Below are 23014 nucleotides of genomic sequence, written 5' to 3' on the forward strand. Positions count from 1 at the left end.
GAACTTGCTGAGTACCTCTGTACTCACTTTCTTTCGACACCCTTGCTAGACTGTGATCCTAAAGTGGAGGTCATCAATGATGGAGCACCGGAAGGAGGTTACGAGCTGGTCTACGAGGAACCTGATCTTACCGGCGGAGTGGAAGGAGTAGACTATGGGATAGTCTACGGACCAGATGTCACGGAGGTGGAGGAGTAGTGATAAACTCTAGTATTATAGAGCCGAGCAACGTAGAACTTACCTTAATAAGATGTTGAGCTCTCTTTCATATATGGTTATAAGTTGTAATCGTACTTAAGTAGTATCTTAGGGTGTTCTCATAGGACCTGTGAGAATACCAACTTGTTAAGACAATGTTTGTAATAATGTATGGAGTGTTATGACCTGCAATATTTCTGTTGTACCACTCTGAGGGATATGGCAATTTGTGAGGAAGTCCCTTCACAAAGATCATATCAACGACTTGTATACTACAACATGCAGTGGTATGCTGGGTCACCGCAAGCGCCTTCCGCGGCTTCGTGAACGGCGCTTTCGTCCCTTTCGTCGCATTGCCCGGCGGCTTCTTGGCCGCTTTCTTGGCCATCTTCTTGGGGGCTACCGGCGGCGTCATGGAATGGGGAGAGGGTAGCGGCGGCGGGTGGACGGCGGGAGGGAGAAACAAATCGGCGGGGAAAGGAGAAATGAATCGGCGGCGGGATATGTGCTGGGAGGCCAGAAATGTGCGGCGGGATAGGAGCGATATGGCGGGAGGGGCGGGATTTGGCGGGAGTGGGAGACGATTTTCCACTGAGCCGCTGACGCACCGGGCCCGCGTCGGTTCGCCTCGCTTTTCGGTGTGTCCGGCGTCCCCGGTGCGTCCCTTGTGGGATGGGGACAGGCTCGGGACGCCGGACACCGTATCGGGCCGCGCCGGACAAAAATGGACTTTAGGGGACGCGGCTGGAAATGTTTTTTGGTCCGGCGCGCCCCAAATCCCTTTGGAGGACGCTTTGTGGGACGCGGCTGGAGATGCTCTCATTGTTCTCTTGGTGGAGCAAGATAGAGCACGGCATCGATGAACTCAATCTTCTCGGTGAGTCTTGTAGCCACAAATTTACACGGATTTTTCTCAGCTAGAAGAAGCCGATTATTCTTCAGCACAGACTTCAGTCTTCAGAGTCGCCTTGTGTCCTTGTCGGACTCAGAATTTCAGACCAAGGCATGGACTAGAAAGTGACCTGAACTTCAGGAGGTTTGGCAGACCAAAGAGTATATTCCTGGCGACATTTTCTCACCTCTCCTGGCGACATTTTCTCACCTCTACCGCGTGCACAGCACATCACATTGACATTTGACGGCAATCTGCCTGATGGACGGTCTGTGGAGGCACATCGACAGCCGGCCATGCCAATGCAGCAGCACAACTCTCATGCCCGACACAAGCTGCCGCACCCTAAAATTCAGGGCATGCCAGAGTTGAACTCCACCGAGATGCATCGTGCATCTCAAGTTGTAAGCAAGCATGACCAAGATTCATGAATACTTGAAAGGAACTCACTCAGATAGACGGTAACACCTCTTGCAGGAAATCAAGCTTAATTACATACCTGCACAGAAAACGGATCAAAATCTCAAGTAGCCCAGGTTTTGCTGAGCTTGGTTCATTTCAAGCATGCATATAGAGCAATTCCATTAGTTACAAGTAGTCAAGTAGTACTTGAAATTTACTGAAACGATCCTAAATGCCATGATTGATGATCATCAATTCAACTTTGTTTCGAGTTGAATGGGTCGTGCTGGTATCACCGCTGCTGATGCCGCCAGTATTCCCCAGAGAACCAAAAGAGTCATCAGCCAGTGGCGGCCTCATGTAGGCTGGGACCGGCATCTTCACAGGGAGGCTTGGCAGTGGCGTCTCCAACCGTAGAACGCTGACGGCTTGCCTCATGGATGGCCTCAGGACGGGGTCAGGGTGCCCGCACCAGAGCCCGACCACCATGACACGCTCCATCTCCTGCTCAACGAACTTGCCGTCCAGCCGCACATCCGCTGCCTCGAGGATGGCCCCTTGGCCATACGCCTCCCAGACCCACTGCACCAGGTGGATGACAGCTCCCTCGTCATCGTCTCGGACCACGGCTGGCCTTCGACAGCATGCGATTTCTAACAGTACGACCCCAAAGCTGTACACATCAGACTCCATGCTGGCCGTGCCTGAGAACACGCACTTTGGGTCCATGTACCCAAGCGTCCCGGCTGCGCCCGTCGTGAGCGATTCCCGGCCGTCGCACACAAACCTTGCTAGCCCGAAATCACCGAGCTTGGCTTTGAAGGACACGTCCAGCATGATATTGCTCGGCTTGATGTCCCTGTGGACGACACACTGCTCCATCTCTTGGTGCAGATACAACAGCGCGGAGCCAAGGCCAAGCGCGACCTCATACCTGACTGTCCATGGCAGGAGGTGGTCTGGCTTGTACAAGTGAGCATCCAGGCTGCCGTTGGGCATCAGTTCGTAAACGAGCAGGAGATCGTCATCATTGCCACCGTTGAACCATCCAAGGAGCTGCACAAGATTTCTATGTCGGAGCTGGCTGATTATCTTCACCTCAGAAACAAACTCCTTCCAGCCCTGGCGGGAGCTCTTGGACACTTTCTTTACGGCGATATGGAGGTTTGCATCGGTGATGAACCCCCGGAAGACGGACCCGAAGCCTCCTTCACCTAGCTTGTTCCCGCTGGTGAAGCCGTCGGTGGCAGCCGCGAGCTCATGGTATGTGAATCGCCTGGGGCCAGTCCCTTGCTCCAGCTCGTCGTGATATAGTCTTTTTCCGCGGAAGTAGGCCATCTCTTTCAGCAGCGCTGATCTTGTGAAGACCTTGGCCGCTGATCTTGTGAAGACTTTGGCCGCAGCCATGCGCCTTTGCCACCAGTTCAACTTGTACCGCACAGATAGGCCAATCATGCAGAGCACGAGCACCGTTGCACCGACGACAAGGCCCATGATGATAGCCACTTTTCGTCGTCGCTGTTTTTGGCGCTCCTGGTTTTGGTGCTCCTGTTTTTGGCGCTCAATACTGCGTTCTGACTCCATGGCTGCCCGGTCGCTACTCGTCTCATAAATCTCGTTGTCCCATATATGGATCAAATCCTGAACCAAAGGCTTTTTGGTGGTGATGAAATAAATCAGGTAGCAACTGTATCCCTTGATGGCACCGCTGCTGTTGGTCGGCAACAATCGCGGCAGCTGATCAGTGAAGTTGGAGAGGCAACGCAGGCACTCGCTTGCTAGCAGGTCCCTTGTGCACTGCACCCCCGCGGTCATCTCCTGTGCATCGTTGAGCCGTTGGATGTCCCAAGCAACTCGCCCAGCCAATAACCCAGCCCTCTCCGCGAGCCCACGAAACAACTCGAACCTTGTGCGACTCATGCCAGCAGTATCGAGGAGATACGCTGCAAGTGTAACTGCATCACTGTAATATGGTGGTATTTGTTGCACATGGTGGTGCTCGATGGCAAGGTCGGCGACGGAGAAGAACGATTCGTTGGAGTACCGAAGGGTGCATGCGCCATAGACAGCACGAACCGTTCGGCTGTGCGGGCACAACTTCATGATTCCCTCAGGCGCACCGGTAAGGCAGTCCACGCACTCGGTGTCAGTGCTGCCGGTGTAGCACATGACGAGGCCGAATACCTCATCGACCTCTGCGCCGACCGTGCCATTGAAGAAGCCACCGTTCTGCGCGGCGGCCATGGGGATGGCCAAAAGGAGGTTGTAGAGGTTCTTGTGGTACTGACTTCCATTGCTGTAGTTCCCAGCAGTTGAGCATGAGACTACGGATGGCCGCAGGGTCTTGCTGCCGTCGACGGCAACGCAAATAGCGCAGGCATAGCACGCGGCGAATACAGCTATGAGTAGCAGAAGGCGAAAGCATGAAGGTGGAGCCATGGCTAGGCAGCTGTGGAGAATGTTGGTGACTGGTGACTCGGTTAGCGACCCAATAACCTAAGACATCACCCCTTGATATAGGTAGAGAAACCATACCTCAGTAGTCAATACACCGTGAGATCCACTCCATCTGCATTGTTTTCAGAATTTCACGACCACCTAGTTTTATTGTACGTATTTTCTGGAGTTGATTCCATTTTCTAATAATTTTCTCTGAGATAGCGATTGCAGTAGAGCAACCAAGCTACGAGAGTTGGACTTGTCAGATTTGTAGCATGGAATCTTACGGAGTTTTCCATAGTTCGCTTTCCACTTGGTTCCAAGAGAAAATTTCGATTGAACCTGACTTCTTGAAAACTGAAATGTTTTCCTTTGTTGGTATGAGAACTATATATTACATGCACCTAATCCCTCAAGAAAATTCCAGTTTTTTCTTGCGCTATGACCAAAAGACTTGTATTATTGTTTATTTCTGTGGCTAAGTACGGTTGGCCAATAGCAAATAACATACATGACATCCAAATCCAACTCATACTTGAACCTCCTGCAGGCTCCAGGACTGGGCTGCCATGTTCTTACATCTAGTTGTTGCTGATTGATCGAGCTGGTTTCGCTTTGTTAGTTGTGGATATGTAGTTGTTTTCCGAATTTTTGGTTTACCATTTTTTGTAATGAAAATTTGAGTTCAGCCAGCTGGCCTTGGGCCCACCGCAGATTACTCATAAAAGTTACTACGAGTCAATGGAAGTCAAGCAAGCAGGCTGCAGCTGCCTGCGCAGGAAATGAAAGGCGCGGTTGAAGTTGGACGGGATATAGGTGGTCCTGTGCACTTGCCCATTGTACACGCAGCCACTTCCCTGGTGCGGGAATGCAGAGCCCTCGTCGTCCGCAGGCTCATCGACATCCATTCCACCACGGCCAGACGTGCTCGAGCCTCGCAATCTCGCATACCGCCAGCCGTCCGAACCACGGTACCCCCTCCCCGGTCCATAAAGTGACGCTGACACTTATTATGGATCGTAGGGAGTGTCGTTTTCCAGGTCTAGCACCTCCGCTCACAACCACCGGCGCTAGGGGCCAGACGCGCATATTAATATCAAAAGATACCAATTACATCCAGCCTCTGCAACAACGCTCCACCCTAATGGCAGTACAGATGCACACAGCTAAAAAAGAGAAAAGAAAACTAAGAAAATAAAGTCCCGCTACAGCCTTCTAGACCTAGCAACAGCAATACAACCACCACCATGACAACACATGAAGTACAGACTCTCCAAAAGCGACGCCTCCAAGAAGGAAACAGTGCACCAACGCCGTCGTCGCCCGACCAATGGTCTTAGGATTTCTCCCTGAAGATAGTCTCCACTCTCAAAACAATGCCTCCAACAAGAACATTGCCAGGCACAACCAGTTAAGGCCAGACCTTGGGTTTTCACCCTGAGAGGTAAGACTCCGAACTTTCCCTGTGCTGCCACCCCCACATGCATACCACTGCTGCAAGCCCAGAACGCCAAGCAGATCCCTCAACATCACGTTGACTCGAACCTCCTTTAGTCAGTCCACCAATCCGGCCTTCATGATATTCCTTCTTCTGACTTCACCATGGACCAAAAAGTCACCAGATGTCAACACAGAATATAGCTTCGCGGCGCTCCCTCCGGAACCAAACGGTCGGAATAAAAACATGGGTGCGCGTGACCGAATACCACCCGATCCAGCAAACTGCAGGCAAAATATGCACTGTTCCATTCGCCAGCGGAGCTTTCCGGAACTCATCTCTCCAGCTAGATCAAAGCAAACTGACCTCCGGTAGATCTTCATCTTCGCTTGCGAGAAATCCGAGGACCGCCACCAAAAACAAAGCAAGACCAGCAGCCCCCACGCTGCCAGTCCCTCCTGTCGGATCACCAGGGAAGAAGACGGCGGCGCGGATCATGCGTACCACCGCTGAACCGTCACCGGGGCGGAGGCCGCCACCGCTCCACCGAATCCTCCATGGCTACCGACGGAGAGCATCAGGCCCCGGCCAAATAGCCGTGCCGCCCGGCTTCCTCCACCGGCGCTTCATCACCTCCCATGGAACGCCACCGTGGAAACCCTCTCCTCCCCCTCGTCGTTCGACGGAAGGGGCGCCGCCACCGCCGTCGTGGCCGAGGCCGGGGCCGGGGCTGTGGCCGGGCCTGGGCCGAAGCCGGGGCCAAGGCCAAGGCAGCGGCGGCTGAGGTGCGGCGATCCGGGGGCGGCTGCTCGGAGCGGGGCGGGTAGATCCTCCGCCGCCACCCAGGAGGGGGCGGGAGAAGAGGAGGCGGCGGCTAGGTTAGAGGAGGCCGTACGTGGGTTTGGTCACATACTGCGATCTAAAACACGGTATCTTTCTCCTGGGTCAATCTCGATTGACGAGGACTTGGTCGGCAAGTTTTTTTGATCGGCATCGATATGGTTCAGAGATGTCAGCGTCATATCCACATTCATGGAAGCATTTCATTGTGACACCGAAAAAAATATTAATCGAAACCTCAGAAATAAATTCATAAATCTAAGAAACAACCATACAACACACGGTAATTTTCGTTCGAAACTATATATATACCATGTGTTGCTACAGAATCGCAAGGATAAGAACGAGAATATAAATTCCCAAATGGGTGTATTTATTCTGGATTGATGTCAGTTGTTTGCAAGCAGTCTAGCAGACAACGATACGATACTTCATACTACCCAGAGTCTCAGATAATGACACAATAGGTCAGTACAAGATCAGATACAAAACGATAAGATCAACTGGCCAGAGATATTTAGACTGCCGTGCAATATATGCGGGGGGAGGGGGATGGGGAGACCGGAAGAGCTGACCCCGGCAGAGGACCCGCGAACGCGCCAGCAGCACATCGCCGGTGACATGCCTGATGGCCGGTCACCGAATGCCCCCTAGCCGCTCATGTCACATGTCACTGCAGCAGCAGAGCCACTCGATCAACAAGAGTTGCTGCATCCTGAAATTCAGGCCACGCCTTATATATGAACACTAGCTACGACATGAGCAATCAAAATGATATCTCCAATAGCAAGAAATTAAGCTTAAATCATCTGAATCCAACAAAATACAAGTGTTGCATACATTACTGGAAAAAAGCACAAATAATGGATCGAATTTCATCTGAATCCAACAAAAATGCAACCATGTCAACATCATCGATTGCTGGAAAAACGTCCTAGGTGATCAAGTTGCATACAGTACTTTCAACAAGTAGCTCAGATTTTGTAAGAGTGTGGTTCACTTCAAGCATGGATATATAAAGTAATTCCATTAGTTAAAAGTAGTACTTGAAATTTTCTGAAACGACCTTAAATGCAAAGATTGGCAATTATCTATTCAACTTTGTTACGAGTTGATTGGGTCGTGCCGGCATCTTCACCGGGAGAATTGGCAGCGGCGTCTCCAACCGCAGAACGCTGACGGCCTGCCTGATGGATGGCCTTATGCCGGGATCAGGGTGCCCACACCAAAGCCCGACCATCATGACATGCTCCATCTCCTGCTCGACGAAATTGCCGTCCAGCTGCACATCGGCTGCCTCAAGGATGGTCCCTTGGCCGTAAGCCTCCCAGACCCACTGCACCAGGTGGATGATGACTCCCTCGTCATCGTCTCGGGCCACGGCTGGCCTTCGGCAACAGGCGATCTCCAGAAGGACGACACCAAAGCTGTACATCAATATAAAGAATTTTTTGGGTGTGCATCCGGATCTTTGCCACTCAAGTACCTAGGTATTCCGATTCATCAATGCTCCGCAATTCTGAATGGAACCCAGTGGAAAATCGGTTTGCTGCAAAGTTAGGATGTTGGCAGGGTAAAATGCTATCTTATGGTGATAGACTTATCCTCATCAACTCCGTTCTCACTAGCCTACCTATGTTTATGTTATCCTTCCTAGAGGTTCCTAAAGGAGTGATGAAGAGACTTGATTTTTATAGATCTCGTTTTTTTTGGCAATCTGATGAACACAAAAAGAAATATAGATTATCTCGCTGGAATATCATCTGTAGACCAAAGGATCAAGGGGATCTCGGTGTTGAAGTTCTTGAATTGAAAAATAAATGTTTGTTAAGCAAATGGCTTTTCAAGTTATTAACTGAAGATGGAGTTTGGCAACAATTGTTACATAACAAATATATTAAGAATAAGACTTTGTCTCAAGTGGAAGAAAAACCAACTGATTCTCCTTTTTGGAAGGGGCTAATGCGAGTGAAAAATGAATTTGGCTTGGTGAGGTGTCATTAGCTCAACAATATCCATCTCTTTACAATATTGTCCAACGAAAGAATGTGTTGGTATCTACGGTTTTGGGTCAATCTCCTATTAATATTGGTTTTAGGAGATACCTTAATGAACATAAATGGAGTTTGTGGTTACAATTGACAGATGACAATGACAAGTTTGTTTGGAAACTAACAGATGCTAGATTTCTGAGAAAATACCTTTGGAAGATTAAAATACCCCTCAAGATAAAGATTTTTATGTGGTTTCTTAGTAATAAGGTTTTACTTACTAAGGATAATCTGATTAAGAGAAAATGGACTGGTTGTCAAAAATGTTGTTTTTGTGATAACAATGAGACGATTGATCATCTATTTCTCTCTTGTCCATTTGCAAAATTGATTTGGAGAATGGTATTCTTTGCTTATAACATTCCTCCTCCAACAAATATCACTAATATGTTTGGTAATTGGTTGAATGGGGTGAGTAAACAGGATAAAGATCATATTCGCATTGGCATTTCTGCACTTTGTTGGTCAATATGGACTAGTAGAAATGATATTGTGTTTAACAAACAGAAGGGAACCAATTTTTTGCAGGTTATTCTTCGTGCGGCGCATTGGATACAGCTATGGGCATACCTTCTTCCGGAGGACTAGCGGGATATTATGGATATTGGATGCAACCGACTTTTGGAGGTCACACGGGACTGCTATTTCCAGGCTACTGGATGGCCGCACATTAAAAAAATCAAAGTTTGAAGATGGATAGATTTTGTTTTTCTTTTCATCTTTGTTTGGCTGGTTACTGTTACATTTTTTTGATGGTTTTGGGTTGTAATAAGGATACTTGTTTGAACCTTCGTTTTAATAAAAACTTGGCTGTGTGCATCTATTAATGCAGAGGCCGAAACAATGCTCCCATATCGAAAAAACATGTCGGACTCCATGCTGGCCATGCCTGAGTACACGCACTTTGGGTTACCCGAGTGTCCCGGCTGCACCTGTTGTGAGCGAGCCGCGACCGTCGCAGACGAACCTTGCGAGGCCAAAGTCACCGAGCTTGGCTTTCAAGGACGCGTTCAGCATGATATTGCTTGGCTTGACGTCCCTGTGCACGACACGACCTCGTACCTGCCTGTCCATGGCAGCAAGTAGTTCGGCTTGTACAAGTGAGCATCGAGACTGCCATTGGCTACCAGTTCATAGACAAGCAGGAGATCGCCTTCGTCACCACCATTAAACCATCCAAGTAGCTGCACAACGTTTCGATGCTGGAGCCGGCTGATGATCCTCACCTCTGAAACAAACTCCTTCCAGCCCTGACGAGAGCTCTTGGACACTTTCTTCACTGCGATGTGAAGATTCGCCTCGTTGAGGAACCCCCAGTACACACACCCGAAGCCTCCTTCGCCTAGCTTGTTCTGGCTGGAGAAGCCGTTGGTGGCAGCCACAAGCTCATCGTATGTGAACCGTCGGGGTCCAGTACCTTGCTCGAACTCATCTTCGTATATGCTTTTGCCGCGATAGTAAGCCATCACTTTCGCAAGACTTTCTAGGTCTGATCTCACAGCAACCCTGGCCACCGCCATCCAATATAGCCACCTGTAACTCAGGAACTGAACCAACGTGCCGATCAGGCACACCACTGGCACCATAGAGATGGTGACAAGGATGGCAACGATGGCCACATTTCGTCGTCGTTCTCTGCGGTACTCCTCACGGTACTTTTCATTCTTGGTCATCTGCTTCTCATGTTCTCTGCGATATTTCTCGCTATATAGGTATCTCTCCATCCGCACCTGCACGGTCCGCGGTTTTTCTGCGAGGACAGCGTACCGCAGGTAGCAGCTCGACCCTTTGATGGCGCCGCCGGTGTTGTTTGGGAACAGTCGTGGCAGCTGATCGGTGTAGTAGGAGAGGCAGCGTGTGCACTCGCTCGGTGGCAGATCCCTCGTGCACTGCACCACCGCCTGCAACCACTGCATACCAGTGAACGGTTGTGTGCCCTCCGCGATCCGCACAGCCGCTTGGGTGGCCTTCACCGTGAGCCGATGAATCAGCTTGAGCCTTGTTTGGCTGAAGCCAACCGTGTCCACGACGTGCCCTACAAGTACGCCTCCATCGTACCAAGTTTGATCAGGGGCTATGTGGTTCTAAGGTCGGTAAGGGGTTTGTTCGACCTGGGACGCGATGGAAAGGTCAGCCATGTCAACAATGGAGAGGTCAGCAACGGAGAAGAATGACTCATCAGAGTATCGGAGGGAGCAAGAGTTGTAGACGGCCCGAACCGTCCGGCTGTATGGGCACAACTTCATGATACCATCGGGTGCGCGATTGAGGCAGTCCTGGCATTCAGAGTCGGTGTCGCCGGCGTAGCACATGAAGAGGCCGAAGGCCTCATCGCCTGCCGCCCAAACGTCCCGTTGAAGAAGCCGTTGGAATCGACGGCCATGGGGATGTCCGACAGGAGCCGGTACAAGTTCACATGGTATGGGCTTCCGTCGCTGTAGTTGCTGGCAGTTGAGCATGAGATTGCAGATGGCCGCATGGGCTGGGTGGCCACGCTGCCATCGACGTCTTCAACAAGTGGGCGGACACGGAAGGCAGGGACGACTGCCAGGAGCAGCAGAAGACGAACCCATGGAGGTAAAGCCATGGGCGGCCAGTGGTGGTGACGACTTGGTGAGCTGTGAGCGACAACTATCACACGAGACACCCCTTTGATATATAGTAGGTACATATGCAGAGAGCATTGCGTTGCGAGGTCCCTTCGGCAGCACCTAAGAGGTTGGGGGGCCAACTTAGGCAAACAGAAGCGGGAGGCAAGGGACAACCTCCTCACCCAGATTAAGGAGCTGGACACTCTAGCTGACTCCTCTGGCCTTGACGAGGAGGGTTGGGCCATCCGCTACTTCCTCGAGGATTAGATTGTGCAGCTAGACAGCGCGGAGGAAGACTACTGGAGACAACGCAGCAGACTCCAATGGACCCTAAAAGGTGACTCCTGCACCGCCTTCTTCCACGCCTACGCCAACGGGAGGCGTAGGAAGTGCCTCATCCCTCGCCTGGTGACTGACGAGGGCGAGATCTCAGAACAGGCTGAGCTGATGGGGCACGTTTACCAGTTCTACCAAGGCTTAATGGGCGCTGAGGGGGAGGAAAGGGCTTTCTCTCTTGCTCAGGACCTTTGGCCACCTAACAAGAGAATTTCTGATGAGGAGAACCGGAGCCTTGAGCTTACCTTCACCCCGGCTGAGTTGGATGAGGTGCTCGCGGGCATGAAACCTGACTCAGCTCCAGGCCCGGATGGGCTTCCGGTCCTCTTCTTCAAGAAATTTTGGGATCTTTTGAAGGGTCCGATCCTCCAGATCCTGAACGACTTCACCCTAGGGAGGGTTGACATCGCGCGCCTCAATTTTGGAGTCATCAGTCTTATTCCGAAAGTTCAGGGGGCAGACACCATCAAACAGTTTAGACCCATCGCTTTAATCAATGTTATTTTTAAATTCATTGCCAAGGCTTACGCTACCCGCCTTGCCCCGCTTGCGCATAGGACGATTGACCGCAGCCAATCGGCATTCATAAAAGGGAGATGCCTGCACGAGGGCGTGCTTGCACTCCATGAGATCGCCCACGAGTTGAGGGTTAAGAAACTCAAGGGCCTCCTTCTCAAACTTGACTTTGAGAAGGCCTTCGATCGGGTAAGTTGGGACTTCCTGAGAGAAGTTCTGTTGAGAAAGGGCTTCTCCCCTATGATCGTTCACCGCTTGATGCAACTGGTCTCGGGTGGCCAGACCGCGATCAACGTGAACGGTGTCATCGGGGATAACTTCAGAAACGCGCGCGGAGTGCGACAAGGGGACCCTCTTTCTCCGATCTTGTTCGACTTCATGGTGGATTCCCTGGCTGCAATCATCGCCAGGGCTACCGATTCTGGGCACCTCAAGGGTGTGGTGCCCCACCTGATCCCCGGCGGGATCACCCACCTCCAATATGCGGATGACACCCTGATTATGATCGAACCATCCGACTTGGGGTTGGCCAACCTTAAGCTCCTGTTACTATGCTTTGAGAACATGTCCGGGCTTAAGATTAACTTCGCTAAGAGCGAAGCGGTCGTGATAGGGGTCCACGACACTGAACGTCGCGGGTGGTCGACGCCCTCAACCGCAAGTGGGGAGCTGCCGTTACACTACCTCGGCTTACCGGTCGGCCGATCGCCCCTCTCTGTTGCGGACTGGAACTTCCTCACAGAAAAGGTTGGCCATAGGGTGGAGCCGTGGCAGGGTCTGTTCCTTGCATCCGCCGGCAGGCTAGAGCTCACCAACTCCTGCCTCTCTAGCTTGCCGATGTTTGCAATGGGCCTCTATCTGCTTCATGACACGACGCATGCGGCGATGGATAGACACCGGTCCCGCTTCTTTTGGGAGGGAGTGGGACCCAAACGTAAGTACCATATGGTTGACTGGGCTTCGGTGTGCAAACCACGCGAGGTTGGAGGGTTGGGAATCCTCAACACCAAGTTCATGAACATCGCCCTCATGCTTAGATGGATCTGGAAGATCTACCAGAATGAGGAGGGCCTGTGGGCGGTCCTTCTTAGGGCCAAATACCTGGGGGACCACGATTTGTTCTCCCCGGCGGTGCCCACCAAAGGATCGCAATTCTGGAACGCCATACAGAAGATCAAATGGTACTTCAAAATGGGTGCGAAGCATCAGGTTAACAATGGGCGGCGGACCTACTTCGGTTAGGGCGGTGGACGGGCACGGGGCCCCTTCGCTTTACTTTTCCGAGGTTGTTCGCCTGCTGCGACAACCACTTTGCAACTGTCCAGGGGGTTAGATCCAGCGGGGGCTGGAGTATTCGCTTTCGGCGCTCCTTCGGCCTTGCAGAGAGAGTGGAATGGGACAACCTCTGCAGGATCTTTGACCTATCGCCGGTCTCGGAGGGCGAGGATGTGGTTCGATGGGCGCTTGAGCGATCTGGGGAGTACTCCACCTGTTCGATGTACTCCAAATTGTCCCGGGGTGGGACGGTCACGCACTTCAAGGAAATTTGGCGCACTAGAGTCCCGCCAAAGATCCGGGTCTTCCTTTGGCAACTCATCCGAGGAAGGCTCCCGTCAGGGGACCAATTAGTTAAGCGACACGGGCCATCGAACGGGCGGTGTCCCCTTTGTGGCGAATGGGAAACTTGCGACCACATCTTTTTCACTTGCCACATCGCGAAGTTTATGTGGGCAGGGATAAGGGACCTTCTCTCCTGCTCATGGAACCCAGCAGGGGCTGCGGACTTCATCGCCATTGCCAACGTCTTGTCGGGTAGACTCCGTAGGATAGCTTGGTTTACTTTCGCAGCGCAATGCTGGACGCTGTGGAACATCCGTAACAAGTTAGCTATCGAGGGCTCTCTCATCTCCAGCCCGGCTGATGCTATCTTCAAAATGTCTATCTACATGCAGAGCTGGAGGGTTCTGGTCAGACCGAGGGACAGAGCACTGCTGGACGTGGCGCTGGACGAGGTTAGGAGGCTACACGCGAGGACCCGGGCTGGAGGACAATGACGCCATCGACGATCGCTTGTTGCCGCTAGCACCCGCTCCTCGTGCTTCACCTTCCCTGTCTATCATTTGTGTTGTTCTTGGTATCAGACTTGGCTTATTTGTATTATGGCATCAGTACTTTAGAGGCATCAGACTTATGTGGAGTGTGTGTTGTATCGCTACTATGTGGTTGCCGTGATGGCTTTATATATAAAGCCGGGCCAAGGGCCTTCTGTTTAAAACATATGCAGAGAGCAGCAGTGCCACCTGGAATGAGCCCCCTCCATGTGCATTGCTTTCAATATTCCACCAGATCGTGATACTTTGCATTTTCTCGGAAATTGACCATAAGATCAGTCGACTTTGGTGTGCATGTTGTTTTGGTTATTTTGGGCAAGTACACTATAGCTCGTCTACTTACGCGTAACGGAGAGCCTGACTTCTGCTATAGTTACTATTGCTGGACATGGACCTGTAGAGGATGGCACTACTAAGTTGGACCTGTTGCTGTCAAAGAAAATAGCTGGACTTGGTTATCATGGGGTTCATCATTCATGCCTTGGTATGGATATTGTAAAAATAATATCTCCATATGGATAGCATTTGCACATTAAATTACTTCCTCTGATCCCTTTTATAAGACGTTTTGCCAGGCTTAATTGGCTTGCAAAAATGCCTTATAAGGGGAGTAGAGGGAGGTATATTATATAATACTTACTTTTCAATAGAAAAACAGAACCGATAAGCTATTTCAAGAACAAAAAGTTATGATATGGGCCTCACCTTTGCTCCTGGTTGATTCTTCTGCACACAGAACTCGAAAGGATAGATCGTCAAATATGAAGACAATCACAACAACTCTGGCAGGAAATCAAGCTTACCTGCACAAAGAACTGATCAAAGTCTCATCTGAAACGAATGGGAGAAAGCAAACCGTGTGGTCACCATTGATTGCTGGAAAAAACATCCTATGTTATCATCATTTTCAAGTAGCTCAGATTTTATAGAGCTCGGTTCAATTAAAGCAAACACGGACCCTACTATAGCGTGACTGGATATGGCGCGACCAAATTGGAAGTGGCCATGTGTCAGATGGACTCTTCTTCAGCTCAGACTTCAGAGTCATCCTTTGTCCTTGTCAGACACGGAAATTTCAGACCAAGGCATGGAGAGAGTGACCTGGACGTCAAGAAGTTTGGCAGACCAAAGAAGAAAGAACCTCTACCCGGCAGCATCTTCTCCGGCACCGGTACCTCTAACACATGCACAGCACAGCACAGCACATCGACAGCACTCTGCATGATGGACGATCTCTACAGGCACATCGAGAGCCGACCATGCAAATGCAGCAGCAGAAATCAAATGACCGACACAAGCTGCCGGGTCCTAAAATTCAGGGCATGTGCGAGCTGAACTCACTCCACCGAGCTGCATCGTGCATCTCGAATTGTAAGCAAGCATGACCAAGATTCATGAATACTCGAAACGAGCTCACTCGGAAAGAAACTCACTCAGATACCCCCGTAAACTAGGGGTTTCCCCCTTTATTTAATGCAATAAGCAGGAAATCAAGCTTAATTACATGCCTGCACAGAGAACGGATCAAAATCTCAAGTGGCTCAGGTTTTGTTGAGCTTCGTTCAGTTCAAGCATACATATAGAGTAATTCCGCTAGTTACAAGTAGTACTTGAAATCTACTGAAACAATCCTAAATGCCAAGATTGGCGATCGTCTATTCAACTTTGTTTCGAGTTGAATGGGTCGTGCTGGCATCCCAGCTGCTGATGTGGCCGGTAGTCCCCGGAGAACCGAAAGAGTCATCACCCAGTGGCGGCCTCATGTAGGCGGGGACCGGCATCTTTGCCGGGAGGCTCGGCAGTGGTGTCTCCAACCGCAGAACGCTGATGGCCTGCCTGATGGATGGCCTTAGGCTGGGGTCAGGGTGCCCACACCAAAGCCCGACCATCATGACACGCTCCATCTCCTGCTCAACGAACTTGCCGTCCAGCCGCACATCGGCTGCCTCAAGGATGGCCCCTTGGCCGTACACCTCCCAGACCCACTGCACCAGGTGGATGACGGCTCCCTCGTCATCATCTCGGGCCACGGCTGGCCTTCGGCAGCAGGCGATCTCCAACAGTACGACACCAAAGTTGTACACGTCGGACTCCATGGTGGCCTTGCCTGAGTATACACACTTTGGGTCCATGTACCCGAGTGTCCCGGCTGCACCTGTCGTGAGCGAGCCCCGACCGTCGCAGACGAACCTTGCGAGGCCAAAGTCACCGAGCTTGGCTTTCAAGGACGCGTTCAGCATGATATTGCTTGGCTTGACATCCCTGTGCACGACAGACTGCTCCGTATCCTGGTGCAGGTACATCAGCGCGGAGCCAAGGCCGAGGGCGACCTCGTACCTGACTGTCCATGGCAGCAAGTAGTTTGGCTTGTACAAGTGAGCATCGAGACTGCCGTTGGCTACCAGTTCATAGACAAGCAAGAGATCGCCTTCGTCACCACCATTAAACCATCCAAGGAGCTGAAAAACTTTTAGGGGGAGATGAGTGAGGGCTGGCGGACGCCGCCGAGGAAACCTCGCCGTAGGCTGCTCCTACAACCGATCGGGCTAGGGAAATCGCCGGCAGGTCGGACGTCGGCCAGCTTGTTGAGTCCAGGCTCGCGTTTTGATCTTCTCGGTGAGATCTCGGGAGGCGAGGAGGAGCTATCTGTGGCGGAGGAGGTGGCATGGTGAGGTCTGGCTGATGAACCACGTGTTCCGCCGCCGGATCCCGTTGCTGCCCTCAAAGGCGATGAGATGCTCGCCGACTTTTGGTCTCGTATTGGCTATCCTTCGGCGGAGTCCCGTGTTTGGGAGAAGCCCGAGTCAAGGCCGGCCGCAGCGAGGGCAAGATCTTCCTCGCCGCCAAGATCTTCTGTTCGGGAGGAGGTTCGGCGACCGGCGTCATCTTCTCCGACGGGGCTGCGGTTGCCCAAGCCCTCGGTGCGGCTGAAGGCGTGGAAGGGCCCTTTGCCGCCGAGACGGGTCACGCCGCCGGCGGTTCTAGGGGACTTCTTCGTCGCGTCGTTGTCGGGTGAGAGAGGAGCTTCTCCAACGGTCGACGAGTGGATCGAGGTTGGGCGATCGGAGAAGGGGACGCCGGCGGAGGAGGCGACCTCGCTGGTGCAGTTCGCGGCCGCAGCGGAGATCGCGCCTCGGTTCAAGCCTCTGGAGGCGGGGTCCTCGGATCATGCAGGTGGGCCCCAGCAGAGGTGGGCCGGGTTTGCACATGCGGTTATGGGCCTTCAGCGCGCTGCAAGATATCCTGGAGGAAGTCACGATCGCGTGCTTTCTTCATCTCGTCTATCTGCCGTTGTCGCCGCCGCTTCTCTCCATCACGTCGTCGCCGCCGCCAACGTTCCTCACCGACCTTCGTCAACGCGCGACCGACCCTCTCTGCCTCCTTCGCTCCCAGCTCGCTCCTTCGCGCAGGTGGTTGCGGGGATCCGTGACTGCGCCGCCATGTCCGGCCCGTCGTGGCCGACGGTGCCGCCCGGGGCGTCGACGTCGGCTCCAGGGGCAACGGCGCCCGCGCCTGCTGCGGTGCGGCCAGGGGCGCCTCCTGTCGCCGGTGCTGCGCCGTACCATGGTCCGCCAGGTTTCCAAGGGTGGCCGGCCGGCGCCCCTATGCCGACGCAGACTGCCCCTGCACCGCGGCCAAATACGGGGTTTCGTCCGCCCGCCCGCGCACCCGCTCCTCCGATGCACTACGTACCTCCGCAGTAACCTTATCAGCAGTTTTCTGGTCAGTTCTATCAGTATCCGCAAGTGGGGCAGCAGTACATGCCGCAGGTACCTTTGCCACAAGTCGCCCCTCCGCAGCCGCAGACTCAGCAGCCACCACCTCAACAGCAACCGCTTGCTCAGCCTGGTCAAGGGAAGAAAAGGCGGAAGAAGAAGGCGGTGGCCGTTGTGGGTTCGGAGGCGGGGGTCCGGCCAGTTGCCCCTCCTCTTGGGCAGCCCATCCCGAAGGCTATGGGACAGCCAGCTGTGATTGCATCGCAGGGTATGGCTGCCGCACCTCAGCAGGTTCTTACAGATGCTCCAGCTCCTGTTGCACCCGTGAAACAGAAGAAGGTGGGACGATGTTGGAAATGTGATGTGAATACTCATGCTACAAAGAAATGCAAGGTCCTGCATTATTGTTTGGTTTGTGATTCTGGGGATCATCCGACTATTAGATGCCCTATTCTGAAGGTTCCGACGCCCATGAGTTTTTTTGTTGGTTACGGTAATGATGCCACTCTTGACCTGCAGCTCCCTGACTCGGTGTATAAGCCTCAGTTGATTGCCTCTGCTGTACCAACTGCTTTGGTTCAGGTGTCTGGTGAGGGGACAGTCACGGCGGCGGATATTCAGAGCTTCCTTGCACGTATGTGTCCTGGGAATCCCACCTGGAGATGGGAGGCGTCTCCACATGGGGAGAAGGCCTTTCTTGTTGGGGTTCCTACACATGATGATTTGGTGAGGATAGACGGCATGCAGATGAGTGTGCCCAAGGTTCAGGCACAGGTGCTTGTCTCTTCTTGGGAACATCAGGATATTGCTCCGGCCTTTGTTATGAAGCCAGTTTGGGTGCATGTCGATGGTGTGCCGGATTCTGTGAAGCACTTTCTTCGGCTATGGGTTGTTGGGACTCTCATTGGTTCTACTCTTGATGTGGACTTATATACTCTTCGCAGTCAGGGGATTGTTCGCATTTTGGTGGCTATGCGGGACGTTTCGGCGCTCTCGAGAGATGAACGTGGCTATTTGGAGGTGGTTGCTTTGCTACACCTCAATGACTACAAATTTTGGTTTCGGAAGGAGGCGGATGGTTTCAAGCCCGACTCACGGTTTCGGCCTTTCTTCTGGAAAGATGGGGAGGATACTGATGATTCCCATGGTGCGGAGGAGGAGCGACTAGAGGATGGTTCAGCGGAGGTTGCACCAGGGGCGGCGAACATGGAGGTGGATACCCGCCCTCCTACGCACACGACTGGTGCAACTTCGACGACGGGTGCACAGCTGGCTCTGACTCCTTTTAATCACTCACCGGTGACCGATAGAGGACGAGAGATAGTGGCGAGGGCACAGTCCCAGACACCGCATCTAGTTGCTTCTCCACCACGGGCATCTCGGACTCCTTCACCTTCACGTGTTCGTACTTTCATGCAGGGTCGAACTAGGCCGGCTTCTTCTCCGTCGTCGAGTTTCGCGCCTCCGGGGGCATCGCAGTCATCTTCAGCCTCGAGGGGTGGTGGCGGTGGAGCTGGCCTCGAGGGCTCCGCCGTCCTCACCACCACCTGGCGGCCGGCTACCGCGTGGACCGGTCCTGGAGGAGGAGGCGGCGGGCGACGCCGCGCCGCTGTGCCACCAGGACGAGGCGCGGGGGGGAGTGGCCTCAGCTGAGGCCGCGCCATGCACGCCCACCGCCGTCACGTCGCCTCGGCCGTCGCGTGGCCTTGACGCCGGGAGGGGTGTCGCTGCGGCTGCCTCTCCTTCGGTGGACGCACAGCCACGCAGTGGCCTGGCCTCCGTCGACGGACAGCGGGCCTCGGACGCACTTCGGGAGACCGCTCCATCTCCACAGGTGGTGGGGACGCCGGGGCTGGGGCATGGCCTGGACCCTTTGGGGTCGGCTGATGCCCCATCGTCTACGCCTTCTACTCCAGCAGCTGGTGGGTTGTCGAGGTCGGGGTCGGTGCGGGGGGCTTCATCGCCTCTTACCCCTGCATCACCTACCTCTTCACCCGCTTCGTCGATCGTTCCTGCTTTGACCACTTCTTCGCCACGCCCGAGCTCTACTTCACCGGTCCCCGCTCCGCAGCATCCTCCCCCTACCGTCCCTCCTCCGGTCGTTCAGCCGACTTTGAGGAGGAGTGGGAGGTACGCGCTTTCGGAGGATGGGGCGGGACCTACCGATGAGGACGCCATGCAGAGAGCCATGCGACGTAAGGCGGAGAAGAATTTGGACACGGCAGGTATGAGACATTCATCCAAGTCTTTCACTTCTTTTTCAGATTCTCGCATTTCTTCTAATTTGCTCAGTTTAGGAGTTTCGTTGGGTACTAGGCCTGACGAGGTTTCGGGTTCTGCCAATGTGTTGAGACAGACGGAGCTTGACCGTTTAACGGTTGCTTCGAATGACTCCACTGGGCTGGAGACTCCAGTTGATGACGATGATGGAGCGGATGACATCTTAGATGGTCAGCTTCTCTCGTCTATTATTGGTACTCTTACTGAGGTCGATTTGGAACACTCGGAGCTTAGTTCAATTTATGATCTAAAAGCTTCTGCACGTGGTTCCCGATCGTCCGCTGGTAAGAAGTCTCGTAGATATGGCAAAAATACTAAATCTAAAAAAGTTTCTCGATGATTGGCATGTTTCGGAATAGCAGAGGTCTTGGAGACTTGGCTAAGCATTCTCACATTGCCGATGGTTGTAGAGATTATGATTTAGATTTTATTGCAATATCGGAGACGGGTAGACGAAATTTCTCACAAAGTTTCCTCGACCGATTGTCAGGCGGGATTAACTTTCAGTGGTTTTCTCGTCCGCCTCGTGGTAGGTCTGGGGCATTTTACTTGGCGTCCGCGTAGACACAATGACTGTTCTTGCTAGTTCAAATGGAGAGTATCACATCAAACTCGAAATCCAGAACAAAGTAGACGGTTTCATTTGGAGTCTGGTTGCTGTGTATGGCGCTGCCCAAGACGCTTTTAAGGCCGACTTTCTACGTGAGTTGGTAAATCTCGCAAAGGATAATCCGTATCCGATTTTAATCGGCGGGGATTTTAATTTGATGAGATTTCCTCATGAGAAGAGTAAAGGCCCTTTTGATGGACATTGACCTTTCTTGTTTAATGCTGTCATTGATAGCTTAGACTTAAGAGAGGTTTTTATGTCTGGTCGACAGTTTACTTGGGCCAACAGCTTGCCTGAGCCAACATACGAGAAACTAGATCGTGTGTTGATGGATACCGAATGGGAGAATCAATATCCCATGGTGTCTGTCCGCGCCCTAGAGTGTATTGAAAAACTGTCTGACCATGCTCCCATTCTATTAACCACTGGGAATCCACATCAGGTTTGTAAACGGCCGTTCAAATTTGAACTAGGTTGGCTACAACGAGATGGATTTCACGAGATGGTTAAGAGGGTGTGGGAAAGACCAGTCAGGGGCAACAATCCGATGTCGAGATGGAATAATAAAATGCGCGCTACGCGTAAACATCTCACGGGTTGGGCTGCCCATACGGCTGGTATTCTTAAGAAAGAAAAGATTCGCCTTTCACAAGTGATCGATGACCTAGAGGCCCTAGCGGAAGTGAGACCGTTATCCACGCAAGAGATTGACCTTAAGAATCAATCCAATGCACAGATAGCGAGCCTTCTTCGCGAAGAGGAACTCAAATGGTATCAACGATCAAAGGCCCAATTCATTTTGGAAGGGGATTCGAATACACGATATTTTCATGGCTTAGCCAATGGAAGGCATCGGAAAAAATGTATTCATTCTCTCATCCAAGATGAAGGGGTTATTGAAGGGCATGATCAACTCAAATCTTACATTACTAATTACTATAAGGGTCTATTTGGGCCTCCGGAGGAAAGTTCTTTCTCCCTTAATGAGGACCGCACGGACGATATACCCCAAGTTTCTCCAGAGGAAAATGGCCTCTTAACTGCGCCTTATTCTGAGGATGAGGTTAAGAAAGCAATTTTCCAAATGGAGTGCAATAAAGCACCAGGTCCAGATGGTTTCCCAGCGGAGTTTTATCAAACTTTCTGGGATACTATCAAATTGGATCTTCTAGATTTGTTCAGTGATCTTCACACAGGACAATTAGAACTATTTCGTCTAAATTTTGGTGAAGTAATTTTGTTACCGAAGGTTAATGAGGCAGAAAGGATTCAACAATATAGACCTATTTGCCTCTTAAACGTCAGTTTCAAAATTTTCACGAAAGTGGTCACCATTAGACTGAATACGGTCGCGGATCATGTTGTCCAACCTTCTCAGACTGCTTTCATGCAAGGAAGGAATATCCTTGATGGAGTGGCAGTTCTGCATGAGACGGTACATGAGATGCATTCCAAGAAACTTAATGGGGTCATTTTAAAATTAGATTTCGAAAAGGCATATGATAAGGTCAAATGGTCTTTCCTACAACAGACACTCAGGATGAAAGGTTTTTCTCCTGAGTGGCGTGCTCTAATTTACGATTTTGTGTATGGAGGTAGCGTGGCAATTAGGGTCAATGATGACACAGGCCACTATTTCCAGACACGAAAGAGGTTACGCCAAGGCGATCCGCTATCACCAATGTTATTCAACATTGTAGCAGATATGCTGGCAATACTCATAGAGCGTGCCAAGTCTGATGGTCAAATTGAAGGTGTGATCCCACATTTGGTTGATGGGGGTTTATCTATCCTTCAATATGCCGATGACACAATTCTTTTTATGGATCATAATCTCGAAAAAGCTCGTAATCTCAAATTAATTTTAGCAGCCTTCGAGCAATTGTCGGGATTGAAAATTAACTTCCATAAGAGTGAATTGTTCTGTTTCAGCGATGCCCAAAACGATATGACTCAGTATACAGAGTTGTTTGGTTGCGGGCAAGGCCATTTCCCTATTCGGTATTTGGGTATCCCGATTCACTATCGGAGACTTACCCTTGCTGAATGGAAGATTGTGGAAGAAAGATTACAGAAACGCCTTAGTAGTTGGAAAGGCAAATTCCTGTCCCTAGGAGGAAGACTGGTACTCATTAACTCGGTACTAACAAATATGGTACTGTATATGTTATCATTCTTTCTTCTGCCGAAAGGAATTCTGCATAAACTCGATTATTATCGATCCAGATTCTTTTGGCAAGGGGACAGCGAGAAAAAGAAATATCGATTGGTTAAATGGAGTATAGTGTGTAGTCCCAAAGATCAAGGCGGACTTGGAATTCATGACCTGGAGGTTAAGAATTCTGCTCTGCTAGGTAAATGGCTTTTTAAGCTTCTTACCGAGAATGGGACTTGGCAAACTATTCTCCGGAGAAAGTATATTGTCTCGAAGACGCTCTCCCAAGTGGTTTGGAAACCCGGGGACTCTCACTTTTGGGCTAGTCTCATGGCAACGAAAAACATTTTCTTTCGTCATGGTACTTTTTCTATTAAGAATGGAGCACAAATACGTTTCTGGGAAGATGTTTGGTTGGACAACCATTCCGTCGCTAGAG

General features: G+C 51.6%; 3 protein-coding genes across 3 annotated transcripts; all 3 read right to left on the reverse strand.

Annotated features, from left to right (window-relative positions):
- Positions 1 to 1545: 1545 nt before the first annotated feature.
- Positions 1546 to 4023, reverse strand: LOC127298702 (uncharacterized). The gene is made up of 2 exons (XM_051328542.2): positions 1683 to 4023; positions 1546 to 1589 (listed from the first exon to the last, which is right to left on the reverse strand). Exon 1 carries the CDS (start codon positions 3929 to 3931, stop codon positions 1721 to 1723), a length of 2211 nt encoding a protein of 736 aa, XP_051184502.1. The 5' UTR covers positions 3932 to 4023; the 3' UTR covers positions 1546 to 1589; positions 1683 to 1720.
- Positions 4024 to 6489: 2466 nt separating this feature from the next.
- Positions 6490 to 16837, reverse strand: LOC127298707 (L-type lectin-domain containing receptor kinase IX.1-like). The gene is made up of 2 exons (XM_051328547.2): positions 14520 to 16837; positions 6490 to 6882 (listed from the first exon to the last, which is right to left on the reverse strand). Exon 1 carries the CDS (start codon positions 16115 to 16117, stop codon positions 15470 to 15472), a length of 648 nt encoding a protein of 215 aa, XP_051184507.1. The 5' UTR covers positions 16118 to 16837; the 3' UTR covers positions 6490 to 6882; positions 14520 to 15469.
- On the reverse strand, positions 9067 to 10927 carry LOC127303141 (L-type lectin-domain containing receptor kinase IX.2-like). The gene has a single exon (XM_071819786.1). It carries the CDS (start codon positions 10174 to 10176, stop codon positions 9271 to 9273), a length of 906 nt encoding a protein of 301 aa, XP_071675887.1. The 5' UTR covers positions 10177 to 10927; the 3' UTR covers positions 9067 to 9270.
- Positions 16838 to 23014: the final 6177 nt, after the last annotated feature.

The sequence above is a fragment of the Lolium perenne genome, chromosome 5 (assembly GCF_019359855.2).
Source record: "Lolium perenne isolate Kyuss_39 chromosome 5, Kyuss_2.0, whole genome shotgun sequence".
NCBI lineage: Eukaryota > Viridiplantae > Streptophyta > Magnoliopsida > Poales > Poaceae > Lolium > Lolium perenne.